The sequence below is a fragment of the Lepidochelys olivacea genome (assembly GCF_965140295.1).
Source record: "Lepidochelys olivacea isolate rLepOli2 genome assembly, chromosome: 1".
NCBI classification, from domain to species: Eukaryota; Metazoa; Chordata; order Testudines; family Cheloniidae; genus Lepidochelys; species Lepidochelys olivacea.
This window is the reverse complement of record NC_140411.1, coordinates 101,676,496-101,689,363: the sequence shown is the minus strand read 5'-3', so window position 1 is coordinate 101,689,363 and position 12,868 is coordinate 101,676,496. Positions and strand designations below refer to the sequence as shown.

Below are 12,868 nucleotides of genomic sequence, written 5' to 3'. Positions count from 1 at the left end.
TGGAACTCCTAAAAAGTTGCAAATGTCAGGGCACATTTGCCTGCCAGGATGCAGCTTACAGGGAACTTCTCAAATATTGCCCAGTGCTTCCCATCAGGCTTGAAAAAAGCCCTGGCTGGGATGATTTAACTGGGAATTGGTCCTGCTTTGAGCAGGGGGTTGGACTAGATGACCATCTGGGGTCCCTTCCAACCCTGATATTCTATGATTCTATGATAAGGGATTTAAGAACCGACAGAGTGGACTTAAAATCAGTTCACCACTTTACAAACAACCAGTGCAAAGAACATAGGCTTGAGGCTCAATCCCAGAAGCTGCAGTGCTTAGCACTTCCTGTGAAGAATTTAGGGCCCTCCTTCTCCACTGAAGTCACTAGAATAGAGGGTACTTTGTACTTGCATAAGACACTCAGCAACCTGTAGGATCAAACTCAATATGATCCTGTATATTTGCTATAGGGCCCATTCATCCACCATACAATAGGCAATTATAATATTTGAGTTTAACAGGGTTGCACGTAATAGTGCAAAGTCTCTCAGGATAAAAGAGGGCGCAATCTACACAAACTGAACTGAAAAACTGTTTGGCATCACAATGCAGGACACAGCAGGAAGACATGTTTGGGAAGGGGAGAAGTAGTTACCCAGTTGCCAGAAGCTGGGAATGGGTGACAGGGAATGGATCACTTGACGATTACCTGTTCTGTTAATTCCCTGTGAAGCACCTGGTGTTGGCCACTGTCAGAAGACAGGATACCGGGCTAGATGGACCATTGGTCTGACTCAGTATGGCTGTTTTTATGTTCTTATGCCAACCCCATAACTACACCCACACACCCCGAGAAAAGAAAAAAAGAGGTTGGGAACCATTGCTTAGGGAAAATGCATTTGTACAAAATTCTACTTAATCTAGACACATTCTGGGTAGGGTAACCAGATGTTCCATTTTTAAAGGGACAGCCCCATATTTAAGCCCTCCAGCAGGTGTCCCGACTTTTTCTTAATAACAGGCAAAGTGTCCCATATTTTCTGTTCCTCCCGCCCCCAATCAGTACTGGCAGGTCCTGCTGCTGCCAGATCCCTGCTCACCAGCCACCTGCCCACTAGTGGTGAGTGGGGGGTGCGGGGAGTCCAGTGGCCAACAATGGGGGTGGGTGTGCAAGGCTGGTGGTAGGGGAAAGCTGCAGCACGTGGGGCCGGCCACTCCTCGTGCTGGTCCATCAGCACAGCCCCCGCTGTGTGCTAGCTCTCGGAGGTCCTGCCCTCTGTCCTGTTTCCGGCCGGTGAAGTGGCACAAACTGCAACCAGCATTTTCCCACCAGTAGCAGTTACCACCATGTAAGGATGTCCTTCTTTGCTTACCCAATACAATTTGCTATCCTTTGCTATCCTGAAATTCTGCCATGGAGCAGTTTGTGCCGCTACACCAGCACTGGCTGCACACTGCGAGCTGCAGTAGCTGGTGAGTATGGGCAGGCGGCAGCTGGTTATGTGTCACCTCTGCTGCCCACTCATCTGCCCTTTACATGCTCCCCCCTTGCTGTCCTCTCCCTTCTTTGCCCCTCCACCGCCCAGCCCCACTGCTCCTCCATACTCCCTTCTCCCTGGCAGGATGCATCTCACTCCCAGCACTGTGGGGAGAACCAGTCCCTCATTGGAGCCTAGCTGGCAGGCTCCTTCCTTCCTCCCCATCTCCCCGCCTGTGGCTGGGCCAGCGCCTCAGGAAAACCCAAGACCCTCCGGCCTGGGACGCTGGCCAGGAGGAGCCAAGACCTGCATGTGCCCACACCCTGCACAGGCATGGGGAAGCCTCTCCACCCTCAGCTAACCTCTGGAGTGGCGGGGGGGAAGCAATTTCCAGCCTGTTCCTGCCCAAACCTGCAGACTCCACAGCAGCCTCCCAGGGAGAACCTTAGCACCTTCTTCACCTGCCCCTCCCTCCCTGGGTCCTACCGCCAGGGAGCATGGGGCTGCTCTATCCCCTAGGCACGCTCCCCTGCTGAGCCACCTCTCTGGCCAGGTTCGCTGAAGCCTCTGCAGTCAGGTTCCCTGGTGCACAATGCATTTTTAGGGCTTAACTCCTTCCTGCCCATGCTGTAGCTGGGGAACAGGAGGCAGCTGGATTATGCCGGTGGCTTGGAGATGTCAGCTGCCTTTCAACACTGTGCAGGCAGGAAGGGACAATCTGCTTCCTGCGACGGGGAGCGGGGGGGGGTGAGGGGAAGAGATGAGCTCTGCAAAGACACAGGCCAAGTCATCCCTTCCCCCCACCCTTTCCCCTGCAGCTGGAAGCAGCTCCCATCCCTTCCCTCCCACACAGTGCCGAAGGGCTGCTGCTGGCCACATTCTGGTGTGAACCCTGGCAGAAATCTGGGGAGAGATGGCATGTGACCCTGCATGTCCCCCCACGTATTGCCTGGGGAAGACATGATGCCAGGTACCAGAAGAGGCGGGATCATCCTGGGGGCCCAGCCAGGCATGGAGGGCGGAGAGCGCCGGGCAGGGACAGGAGGGTCAGTTGGTCACCGCCCGCACCGCACCCCCCACAAGTGAGAGGGGTGTATGGGAGTGTGCGTGCGTGTGCACCTCTCCCCATGTGCACCATAAAGCCTTTAAGATAAGAAGGTAAATAAAAAAATCCAACTATGCAACATTTCTTTTTAACAGGGGCTCAGTCAACTTGATGTTAATTTGAATATTTGTACTGTATAGTTCTGAGTGATTGACATTGAATTTGCTTGAATACGAGTAATTTTACCAGGTGTCCCATATTCAGCATAGGGAAATATGGTTACCATAATTCTGTCCATCTTCATTATTAATACTTGCGCCGGTCCTGTGACTGGATCCAACTGGGCAGGCCCTTTGTGTCTTGACTTCAGTTGGCTCCACAGAGGCACAAAGATCCAAGCATAAAAATACAGTAAAAGGATCAGGACCATTACCGGTATTTACAGCTGTTTAAAAATATTTTCCCCAAAATGAACCATTATGTGGCTTTTACCATCTCCAGTTTGTGATAAAATTAATTTAAATGGATCAAAATAACATGGTAAAAGTGAATATTCTCTGTTTTGCCAGTTTAAAATGTTTTTGCCATTACAAAGTCACACTTGCAAACACAATTCATCCCCGAATCCTGAACACAACATTTTAAAAATCTGAAAAACCCAGAACTAGTTATTTTCACTAAAGGGTTAGGAAAGGGATACCTCATCTGCACAGATACTCTTAACACTTCACTGATGCTTTCAGTTAAGATTGTAAAAACAATACGTATCAACAAAATTTGCTGCCAGTGAGGAATTACTTTATACATGCTCACATAAATGTTGCAACAAAGTACCAAACTATACAGGGAGAACCTTTTAATTTCCTAGGATAATTTCAGCTCCCATTGCGTTAGCACCCTCCAGTGTCCAGTCTAAGAAAAACAACATTGATACTAGCTTTCCAAGGTTTCAGAGTAGCAGCCGTGTTAGTCTGTATTCGCAAAAAGAAAAGGAGGACTTGTGGCACCTTAGAGACTAACAAATTTACTTGAGCATAAGCTTTCGTGAGCTACAGCTCACTTCATTGGATGCATTCCCTGGAATATACAGTGGGGAGATTTATATACATAGAGAACATGAAACAATGGGTGTTACTATACACACTGTTAACGAGAGTGATCACTTAAGGTGATTATTACCAGCAAGGGGGGGGGGGGAGAGGAAGAAAACCTTTTGTAGTGAGCTATTACTAGCGGGGGGGGGGGGGGGGGAAAGAAACCTTTTGTAGTGATAAGCAAGGTGGGCCATTTCCAGCAGTTGACAAGAACGTCTGAGGAACAGTGGGGAGTGGAAATAAACATGGGGAAATAGTTTCCAAGTAGCCACAAACCTGCATTTCTTGACAAACAGTAAAGATGCAGCACTTTCCTGCCGTGGAGATAGAGCAGTGGCTCTCAACCAGGAGTATGCATACCCCTGGGGGTATGCAGAGGTCTTCTAGGGGGTACATCAACTGATCTAGATATTTTACTCCTTTTTCAACAGGCTATATAAAATGCACTAGCAAAGTCAGTACAAACTAAAATTTCATACAGACAAAATGAGGAAGTAAGCAATTTTCAGTAATAGTGTGCTGTGACACTTGTATTTTTATGTCTGATGTTGTAAGCAAGTAGTTTTTACCTGAGGTGAAACTTGGGGCACACAGGACAAATCAGACTCCTAAAAGGGGTACAGTAATCTGGAAAGGTTGAGAACCACTGAGATACAGAACAGGTTTCAGAGTAACAGCCATGTTAGTCTGTATTCGCAAAAAGAAAAGGAAAAGGAGTACTTGTGGCACCTTAGAGACTAACCAATTTATTTGAGCATAAGTAGGAGCTAAAAAATGAGTAAACCCTCAATGCTATAAATTAGTCTTAACCCAAGTGTAAAAGTATTAGACCAAGTATACTTGGTCTGAAACGGAATTATTAACAAAAGTAATAGCTTACACTCCTATACCACTTTTAAACACTTATTAAGCCTCACAACACTTCAGATGCTGTTACATGCATTTTATTGATAGAGAAACTGATCTGACTCTGTGCACTTGATATAAAACAGGTTTATGCCATAATCCTGAAAACACTTACACACATCCTTAAAGTTAATGGGCTCTCAAACAGCTGAGCAGTCAAATGCAGTTCATCTATGTTTAAAGGTGCAATATAGAGGGTAAAGGAGATTTCCTGTGGGATGTGCTTAGTACACAATTTCAAAGGGTTAAACTAAATTTTTTCTTCAAACCAAGCAAATGCACTAGCCCTCAACAAGGACTACGTCCATGCCAAGCTTCAAACGCCAGCTGTTTTCACTATAACCCTGTCTAAAAAGGTGGTGGTAAAGTTTTTAAAAACAGGAATAGTACATAGTTTACCTTAGCCAAATTCAAAAAAATATTTAGAAGGATTTTGTTCAAACTTTCAAAAAAAATCATCTTTGGGAAGATACCAATTATAGAAAATTCCAGTCCAAAAGATGAAAGCTTTGAAACATTATGAACAAGAGAAAACAGGTAAAAATAGTTTTGCAGGTCTGAACACAGGGTCTCCTCCTATGTACATAAAGATACCCTCATTCCTTAGTATTCTGATGGCATCTCTAAAAAGCAGATTCTTAGTGATGCATTGATGTCACAGTAACACAAAGAACAGTTTCTGTGACAGCTGAAAAGAATGCCACCAGATCAGAAGAACCCGTGTCTGTAGAAGAAATTACTCTCTATAACCTGCTAACCCGACCATCCAATTCAGCATTTACCCCTTATTCATCACCAGGAGCACCTAGCCTTACTGCCACTTCCTGAAAAAATTCTAGACAGCCATTATGCAGAAAGCCCATAAAGCACCTGCTATCATTATTTCCACAACTACACAGACTCCCATTAAACAAAGACCAGGAAACATGGAATTAAATTCAGTGAACACGTGCATGGACTGTACACTTTTTAAGTTGTCCCTCTGTTTTCTCTTCTCACTCCCATTTGGCTAACTTATTGCACAGCAAGGACTTTTTGCTCCTCCACATCAGTCAACTGTACTGATTCAGACCTTGGGGAGCAGTCTGGGCTCAACATTTGTCTCTCAAGTTTAGCAAAACCACCCTTTCATCTCAGCAATAGGAGGGGCATCTAGCAAGCTGAATCAGGTCCATTAACTCTACCTATGCTCATCTCAGCAACAATGGCTTAGAAGACCTCTTCACCTCTAGCCCCACTAAAAGGGTCTTTCCTTCTAGCTCTTGACTCCCCTTGGATTAAGCCCTCTCCATGCAAGGCTCAATTCAATTTTTCTGCCATTCCCAGCAGTTGCTATGCCATGCAGTTCATCTAGCAGTGAATAGTCTTTGCCCTAGAAACAGGCAGCTCTAGAGAGAGGATGCTGGAGGGAGTCACTGCTGGCTAGGAGAGACTGACCATTTATATGCACCTTGCTGAAAGGAAGCACCCAGCAATCAACTGAGGCAAGAATGAAAAAAGTACAGGGCACAATATAGATAGGAAGGAGGATTCCTTTCCAAAAGAACATTATGTTAAAGCCCTAGTGTAAACAGAGACAGGAAAGTAGTGATGGAGTAAATAAGAAACTCCCAGAGCTGCTGTTGTGTCCCTTTCAGGGACTTGTATGTTATTTATTAGCATTACTGCTGCTAGCTTAAACAAAACTTTAGTGCTGGTTTAGGGACTGAATAAGTCTGGTCACTGGTCTCCTGGCTGAGGGAGTCAAGTGAGGGAGCCTCATTGCCCAGATGCAGGGGTAGGAAGAGGCTGATAAAGGCAAGAGCAACTCCTGGCCTGCCCATGGTAGTATTGCTATTGGCCTACAAATATTATAGACTTCTTTCATCAATTGGTTCATGCTTATAAACTTACAGCCTCCAAGTGGACTTTTGACCCCTTCATTGTACAGTATAAATACTCAAACCCTTCATGTTTGGCTGTTCGAAGTCTTGGCATTTAAAGTTCTGCACACTAAAAGTGTTTTATTGCCCTCTCTGAAACAGGGAGTAGAAGTTGAAAAAGTCACGGTTACTGGATCAGTATAGAAAGCGTCCTCCTGGGTTTTCTTTAGGACAATGCTACTTAAACTACAAGGGATTAATTTTGGCTGTGTCAGTTCATAGCATTTCTCTCTTGTGCAGCACAAACCACTCTAGTTTTGCTCTTGTAGTTACCATAATAGCACCAGAGTCCCTGTTGTGCATTCATATAACCTTCTAGGTTTCAATTACTTTTGTATTGCACACTCTTTCATTAATAAACTTTAAAATATTTACTGCATTATGCTCTCAGACAGAACTGCAAGTATTTTTAATTTTAATTATTAAAGTCAATTGACCCTTGACTACCTATCCCACTCTGGTGCTAAAACTCTGCTTGCCTTCCATAAGTGCTGTTCCAAGGTTTGCTAAAGCAAGGTCTGTAAAAAATATTAAAATTAACTATCCTACTATGTGAGGGCCTTTTCTGTTAGGTGTTTGAGAAAATATGTCTACAGCTCATTTAGAAGGCTTCTGAGAAGGCTAACCATCCCTCAAATCCATTCAAATATCTGATTAATCTGTTCAGCCCTGCTCCATAAAGGCAAGGCATAAATTAAAGGTCTATTTTCAGCCTGGTCCCAAAACCCTGGGACTGGATGGCCCAGGGGATGGGATACAGGACCTTTCACTTCTAGGTCCCCTCTTTGATCCATTGCAGATTGGTAGTGATTTAGGACAGGGATAGCATGGTATTTATAAAGGTTTTTATGACCCTGGGAAAAACTCGTTAGTCCCAGTTTAAGGCATTATCTATTTTAAAAATTGTTTCATTAATGCATTCCACATTACACATTTTTAGTTACATATTCAAATTGTGGTTACATAAAGGCAGTAGAGTTGTAAAGTAATTTAGGGTTCTACAAATAAAAACTAAAATTGTAATGGGTTTAATACTGATATATAGGGCTGTCAAACGAGATTAAAAAAAGAATCACGATGAATTGCCGTTTTAATCACACCATTAAACAATAACAGAATTTAAATATTTTTGGATGTTACTTACTTACTTCTGTGCTGCTGCAGCTTGTTGTGCCTGGCACTTGGCCTGCAGCTCAAGGTGGGCTCCGTGCTGTCACATGGGAGCTGCATCTTGCCAGAGCCCATAGCCATCCCCCAGCCCTCTGGGCACTCCTGGCTCACCAGGGATGCCATTTCAGATTTTGGTTTGCGACTGAGTGCATGTTGGGGAGTGCTGTCTCTTTAATCAGAGCATGCAGGAGCCTGAACACATTGCAGGACTCATTCCTGAGCCAGCAGCAACAGAAGAGAGGATCCCCCTGTTCTCTAAGCGCAGTTCAGCAGCTACCGGGTACACAGGCAAAGGGATGGGAACACCCTGCATTAGCCCCATGCCCCTACTCTACATGGCAGACAGGAGGAGGCTCCCGGTCCAGAGCAGGTTGGCCAGGGGCAACTCCATGGAGGGGGAGGAGGGAGCAGCAGTGGAGCAAGACTGTGAGATGGGGGGCACCCCCTACCCTGGAGGCACACAGTGGCACCGTCCTGAGCATGGTGCCCTGGGTGGTGCCCCCTTCTCACACGCCCCTAAGGCCTGCCCCTCTAATAGCCCTGGTGTCTAGCTGATCAAAATCAGCCACCAGGCAATCCACCTCAATGCTCCACCCCAGGGAAAGTTTTCCACCTTGGCTTCACAAATGTTATGCAGAGCACAGCAGGCTGCTGTGACCATGAGAATCATAGGCACTGACTCTGTGGGTGCTCCATGGTTGGAGCAGCGCCACCCACTCACTGGCTGGCCCCACCAATCAGCTCCTCCCCCTCCCTCCCAGCACCTCCTGCCTGCCATGATCAGCTGTTCAGCAGCATACAGGAGACACTGGTGGGGGAAGGAGGAGCGGGGCGTGCTCAGGGGAGGGGGCAGAACAAAATGGGAAGAAGCGGGGTGGGAGCAGGGCAGGGGTGGTGCTTGGGGGAAGGGGTGGAGTGTGGGCAGGGCCTGGGATGGGGATTGAGCAGCTTCAGGAACTCACAAAGTCGGTGACTGTGATGAGAATATTTTCCTCAGTGAGGTCTAACCTACCAAAAAGGCAGCACCAGCAAACCTTTACCAAACACACATTCTACAGTCATTCTACAGTGTTGAAGCGCTCCTTGCTGCTCGCAAGATTTCTACTGTATGGCTTCATGAGTCACAGTTGTAAGGGGTAGGCTGAGTCTCCCAGGAACACTATGTGTATTTCCACATCCCCTTTCGCACAGGCACTGACTTTGTGAGTTCCTGGGCGGTGCTCGACCCCCGCTCCGTCCCAAGCCCAGCCCCCACTCCACCCCTTCCCCCAAGCTCCACCCCCCTGACCTCTTCCTGCCTTGTTACACCCCCTCCCCTCTCCCTCAGCACCTCCTGTACACTGCTGAACAGCTGATCACGGCAGGCAGGAGGCGCTGGGAAGGAGGGGGAGGCGCTGGGAAGGAGAGGGAGGAGCTGATCGACGGGGCTTGCTAGTGGATGGGAAGCGCTGTGGGGGGAGGGGAGGAGCCGATTGGTGGGGCTGCTGATGGGTGCTCAGCATCCACTATTTTTTTTCCTGTGGCTGCTCCAGCCCCAAAGCACTCTAAGAGTCAGTGCCTATGCCCTTCTGATCTGGAAAGAAAATTCCTGTATGCAGCTTTCTATACAGGACCGTGTTCCTGAAGATGCCTGCATCATGCACCTTCCCTGGCCATCCTGCACTGATGTCAGTGAAACGACCCCAGTGATCCACCAGTGCCTGCAATACCATAGAGAAGTAGCCCTATCTGTTGATGTACTCCGTTGCAAGATTGGGGCCAAAATTGGGATACGCGTGCCATCTATCACCCCACTGCAGTTAGGGAATCCCATTGTCGCGAAGACATCTATTATTACCTGCAAATTGCTCAGAGACTGAGTCATAGTCCTTCACAGCAGGAAGAAATTAATGGCCTTACACACTTACATCACCGCAACCCCAAAATGGACTTTCCAACTCCAAATTGATTTGTGACTGACCAGTAGCAGTCTGGAATTACCAGGCTTCACAAAGTGATTGCCACACACTTTTCCACCATTACAGCAGCTCTCATGTTCGTGTCATTGCGCTTCGGGGCAGGAGGTGAGTTCTAAAGTTCTGAAGCTACTACTTGCCATCCCACCCCACAATCCAATCCCACCACTCGGCATAGGCAGCGAGTTATATGGGCCCATGGTGCCCGCGCCCCACTAATATTTAGGAATGTGGGCCTGGCTCCACTAATATTTGGCCTTACTGCGCTTTGGGTGGGCCCCACACTTCAGGGGGATGCAGGGTCCAGGGCGGCCTAGGGGATAAGCAGGGGGCCTGGCACTGGCAGCAGCAAACAACCCAGCCCCAGCCCACCCCACTGGCTCCTGGCATCACTCGGGGAGGGGGAAGAAGCCAGAAAGAGGCAGGGTGGGGGCTTGGGGGAAGGGGTGGAATGGGAGCAGGGGCAGGATGGGGATGGGTCACTCGCTGCTGATGGCACCATGCCCCCCACTAAACCCACAGACTGTTCTGGACCCTGCATCCCCCTGAAGCGTGGGACCCCCAAAGTGTGGGGGCAGTTACCCCAGTCCATCTTACAGTCCAGGGCAGCCTGGGAGGTTAGTGGGGGGCCTGGCGCCGGCAGGAGCAAGTGACCCAGCTTCAGCCCACCCCCGATCCGCCCCCATTCATCCTCTTTCCCCAAGCCCCTGCCCCTTTCTGGCCTCCACCTCCTCCCCTGAGCGACGCTGAGAGCCAGTGGGGCGGGCTGGGGCCAGGTCTCTTGCTGCTGCTGACACCAGGCCCCCCACTAACCTTTCAGGCTGCCCTGGACCCCACGTCCCCCTGAAGCATGGGGCCGCGCAAAGCGCAGGGCCCGGAGCAATTGCCTCAGTGACAACCATCAGCTTACTGAGAAATAAACCTGGTTAGCTAGTAAACATGTTTTCTTTTTAGTTGCATAGACCAGTTTTGCTGCTGGGATTTTCAAACTTACAAGTTGCAAACAGACCAACTGACAAATCTCAGTCACAGCACATCAGAGCAGCCACGCTCCTCGCCCTCACAGGTGCTGCAGCCAGAAGGAAGCTGTGTGGGGGCTATTGCAAGTGAGCCTGGAGGGACACTAAATTTGAAGGTGGGGGCGTCACTGACTGTCACCTGAATGAGAGGGCAGCTCTGAATGGCGGAAAGGAGAGTCCTCACATGTGTTCCTGCAGCAGGAGGGGTCAGGTCAGTCAGGGAGCGGGAACTGGGGGCCTTAGGGAGTGAGTGGGGGCTGTATGTAGGCAAAGGTGGTCAGGGGGCTCTGGAGGGCTGTGTGGAGGGTTGGGACGCAGTGGGGGCTGTGAGGGAAATCAGGGGGTCTGTGTGGAGGCAGAGGGGGCTTTGGACGTGAGTGCGGGGCTGGGTGGGGGCAAAGTGGGCGGAGCTATGTGGGGCACTAGGGGTGAGTGTGGGGGAAGGAGAGGTTGGGGGCAGGGGGCTCTGGGGATGGGGCTATGCAGAGGCACTCGGGGTCAGTGGGGGGCTGTAGGGGGCGGGGCTGGGCGGAGGCAGTAGGGGTGAGTGGAGGGACTGTAGGGGGCCGGGGCTAGGCAGAGGCACTAGGGGTGAGTGGGGGGCTGTAGTGGGGCAGGGCTAGGCAGAGGCATTAAAGGTCAGGGGGGGGCTGTAGGGGGCCAGGGCTAGGCGGAGGCACTAGGGGTGAGTGGAGGGGCTGTGGGGGGCCGGGGCTAGGCGGAGGCACTAGGGTGAGTGGGGGGCTGTGGGGGGGGAGGCTAGGCGGAGGCACTAGGGGTGAGTGGAGGGGCTGGAGGGGGCCGGGGCTAGGCGGAGGCACTAGGGGTGAGTGGGGGGCTGTAGTGGGGCAGGGCTAGGCAGAGGCATTAAGGGTGAGTGGGGGGCTGTAGGGGGCCGGGGCTAGGCGGAGGCACTAGGGGTGAGTGGGGGGCTGTGGGGGGGGAGGTTAGGCGGAGGCACTAGGGGTGAGTGGGGGGCTGTGGGGGGGCTAGGCGGAGGCATTAAGGGTGAGCGGGGGGCTGGGGGGGGCTAGGCGGAGGCACTAGGGGTGAGTGGAGGGGCTGTGGGGGGGCCGGGGCTAGGCGGAGGCACTAGGGGTGAGTGGGGGGCTGTAGGGGGCCGGGGCTAGGCGGAGGCATTAAGGGTGAGCAGGGGGCTGTAGGGGGCCGGGGCTAGGCGGAGGCATTAAGGTTGAGTGGGGGGCTGTAGGGGGCCGGGGCTAGGCGGAGGCACTAGGGGTGAGTGGGGGGCTGTAGGGGGCCAGGGCTAGGCGGAGGCATTAAGGGTGAGTGGGGGGCTGTAGGGGGCCGGGGCTAGGCGGAGGCACTAGGGGTGAGTGGGGGGCTGTAGGGGGACTAGGCGGAGGCACTAGGGGTGAGTGGAGGGGCTGTGGGGGGGCAGGGCTAGGCAGAGGCACTAGGGGTGAGTGGGGGGCTGTAGGGGGCCGGGGCTAGGCGGAGGCACTAGGGGTGAGTGGGGGGCTGTGGGGGGACTAGGCAGAGGCACTAGGGGTGAGTGGAGGGGCTGTAGGGGGCCAGGGCTAGGCGGAGGCACTAGGGGTGAGTGGAGGGGCTGTAGGGGGCCAGGGCTAGGCGGAGGCACTAGGGGTGAGTGGGGGGCTGTAGTGGGGCAGGGCTAGGCGGAGGCACTAGGGGTGAGGGGAGGGGCTGTGGGGGGGGCTAGGCGGAGGCACTAGGGGTGAGGGGAGGGGAGGGGCGGGGGCCCTGGGGGAGCCGATGACAGGCGCTGCGGAGCCTGTGTGGCTCTGTCACTCCGGAGCCGTTAGGGAGGGGCGGGTGGGGGGTTGTTAAGCGCAGCACGGCGGCGCCCGCGCCCACGCCTTGGGGTCTCGCTCTCGCGGGGCGGGGCTTGTGGGGGCCGTGGGGTGAGCGCAGCGCCCCCTCCCCCACGGCTCAGTAGCGTCACTCACAGTCTCCGCCTCCTCAGACCCTGCCCAGCCAGCAAGAGCCGCAGCGCCCCTGCCGCTGCCGCCATCGTCGTCTTAGCCCCGCCCCCGCCGCCGATTGGCCCAAAAGTTGAGCTCCGAACGAAACAGCGCAAACGCCCGCGCGCGCTGATTGGCTCGTAGGAGGGGGCGGTGTTGTCACGTGGGCCCCGCTTCTGCCCGACACGTGGGCCCGAGTGGCTTCTGGGGGCTCTTTGCCTTTCTGGGTTGGGACACAGGACCCTGGGCCGCGAACGCGACAGATCCCCCCGGCCGGGCCCCGCCCCCCAGGGCTCCTTGCCCCTGGCCGGCCCAGGGGCGCGCCTCGGGTCCCGCTGTGCTCTG

The 12,868-nt window shown here is 52.0% G+C and overlaps 1 protein-coding gene across 2 annotated transcripts in view; it reads right to left on the bottom strand.

Annotated features, from left to right (window-relative positions):
- The window catches only part of CLYBL (citramalyl-CoA lyase), a 219,459-nt gene extending 206,874 nt beyond the window's left edge, over positions 1–12,585 (bottom strand). Inside the window, exon 1 of one of the 2 annotated variants that reach the window (XM_084650358.1) lies at positions 12,509–12,585. In XM_084650358.1, the coding sequence (XP_084506484.1) occupies positions 12,509–12,573 (65 nt within the window). In that variant the 5' untranslated portion in view covers positions 12,574–12,585. The remainder of the gene's footprint in view (positions 1–12,508) is intronic. The other variant, XM_084650359.1, reaches the window with a different exon arrangement.
- Between the last annotated feature and the right edge of the window lie 283 nt (positions 12,586–12,868).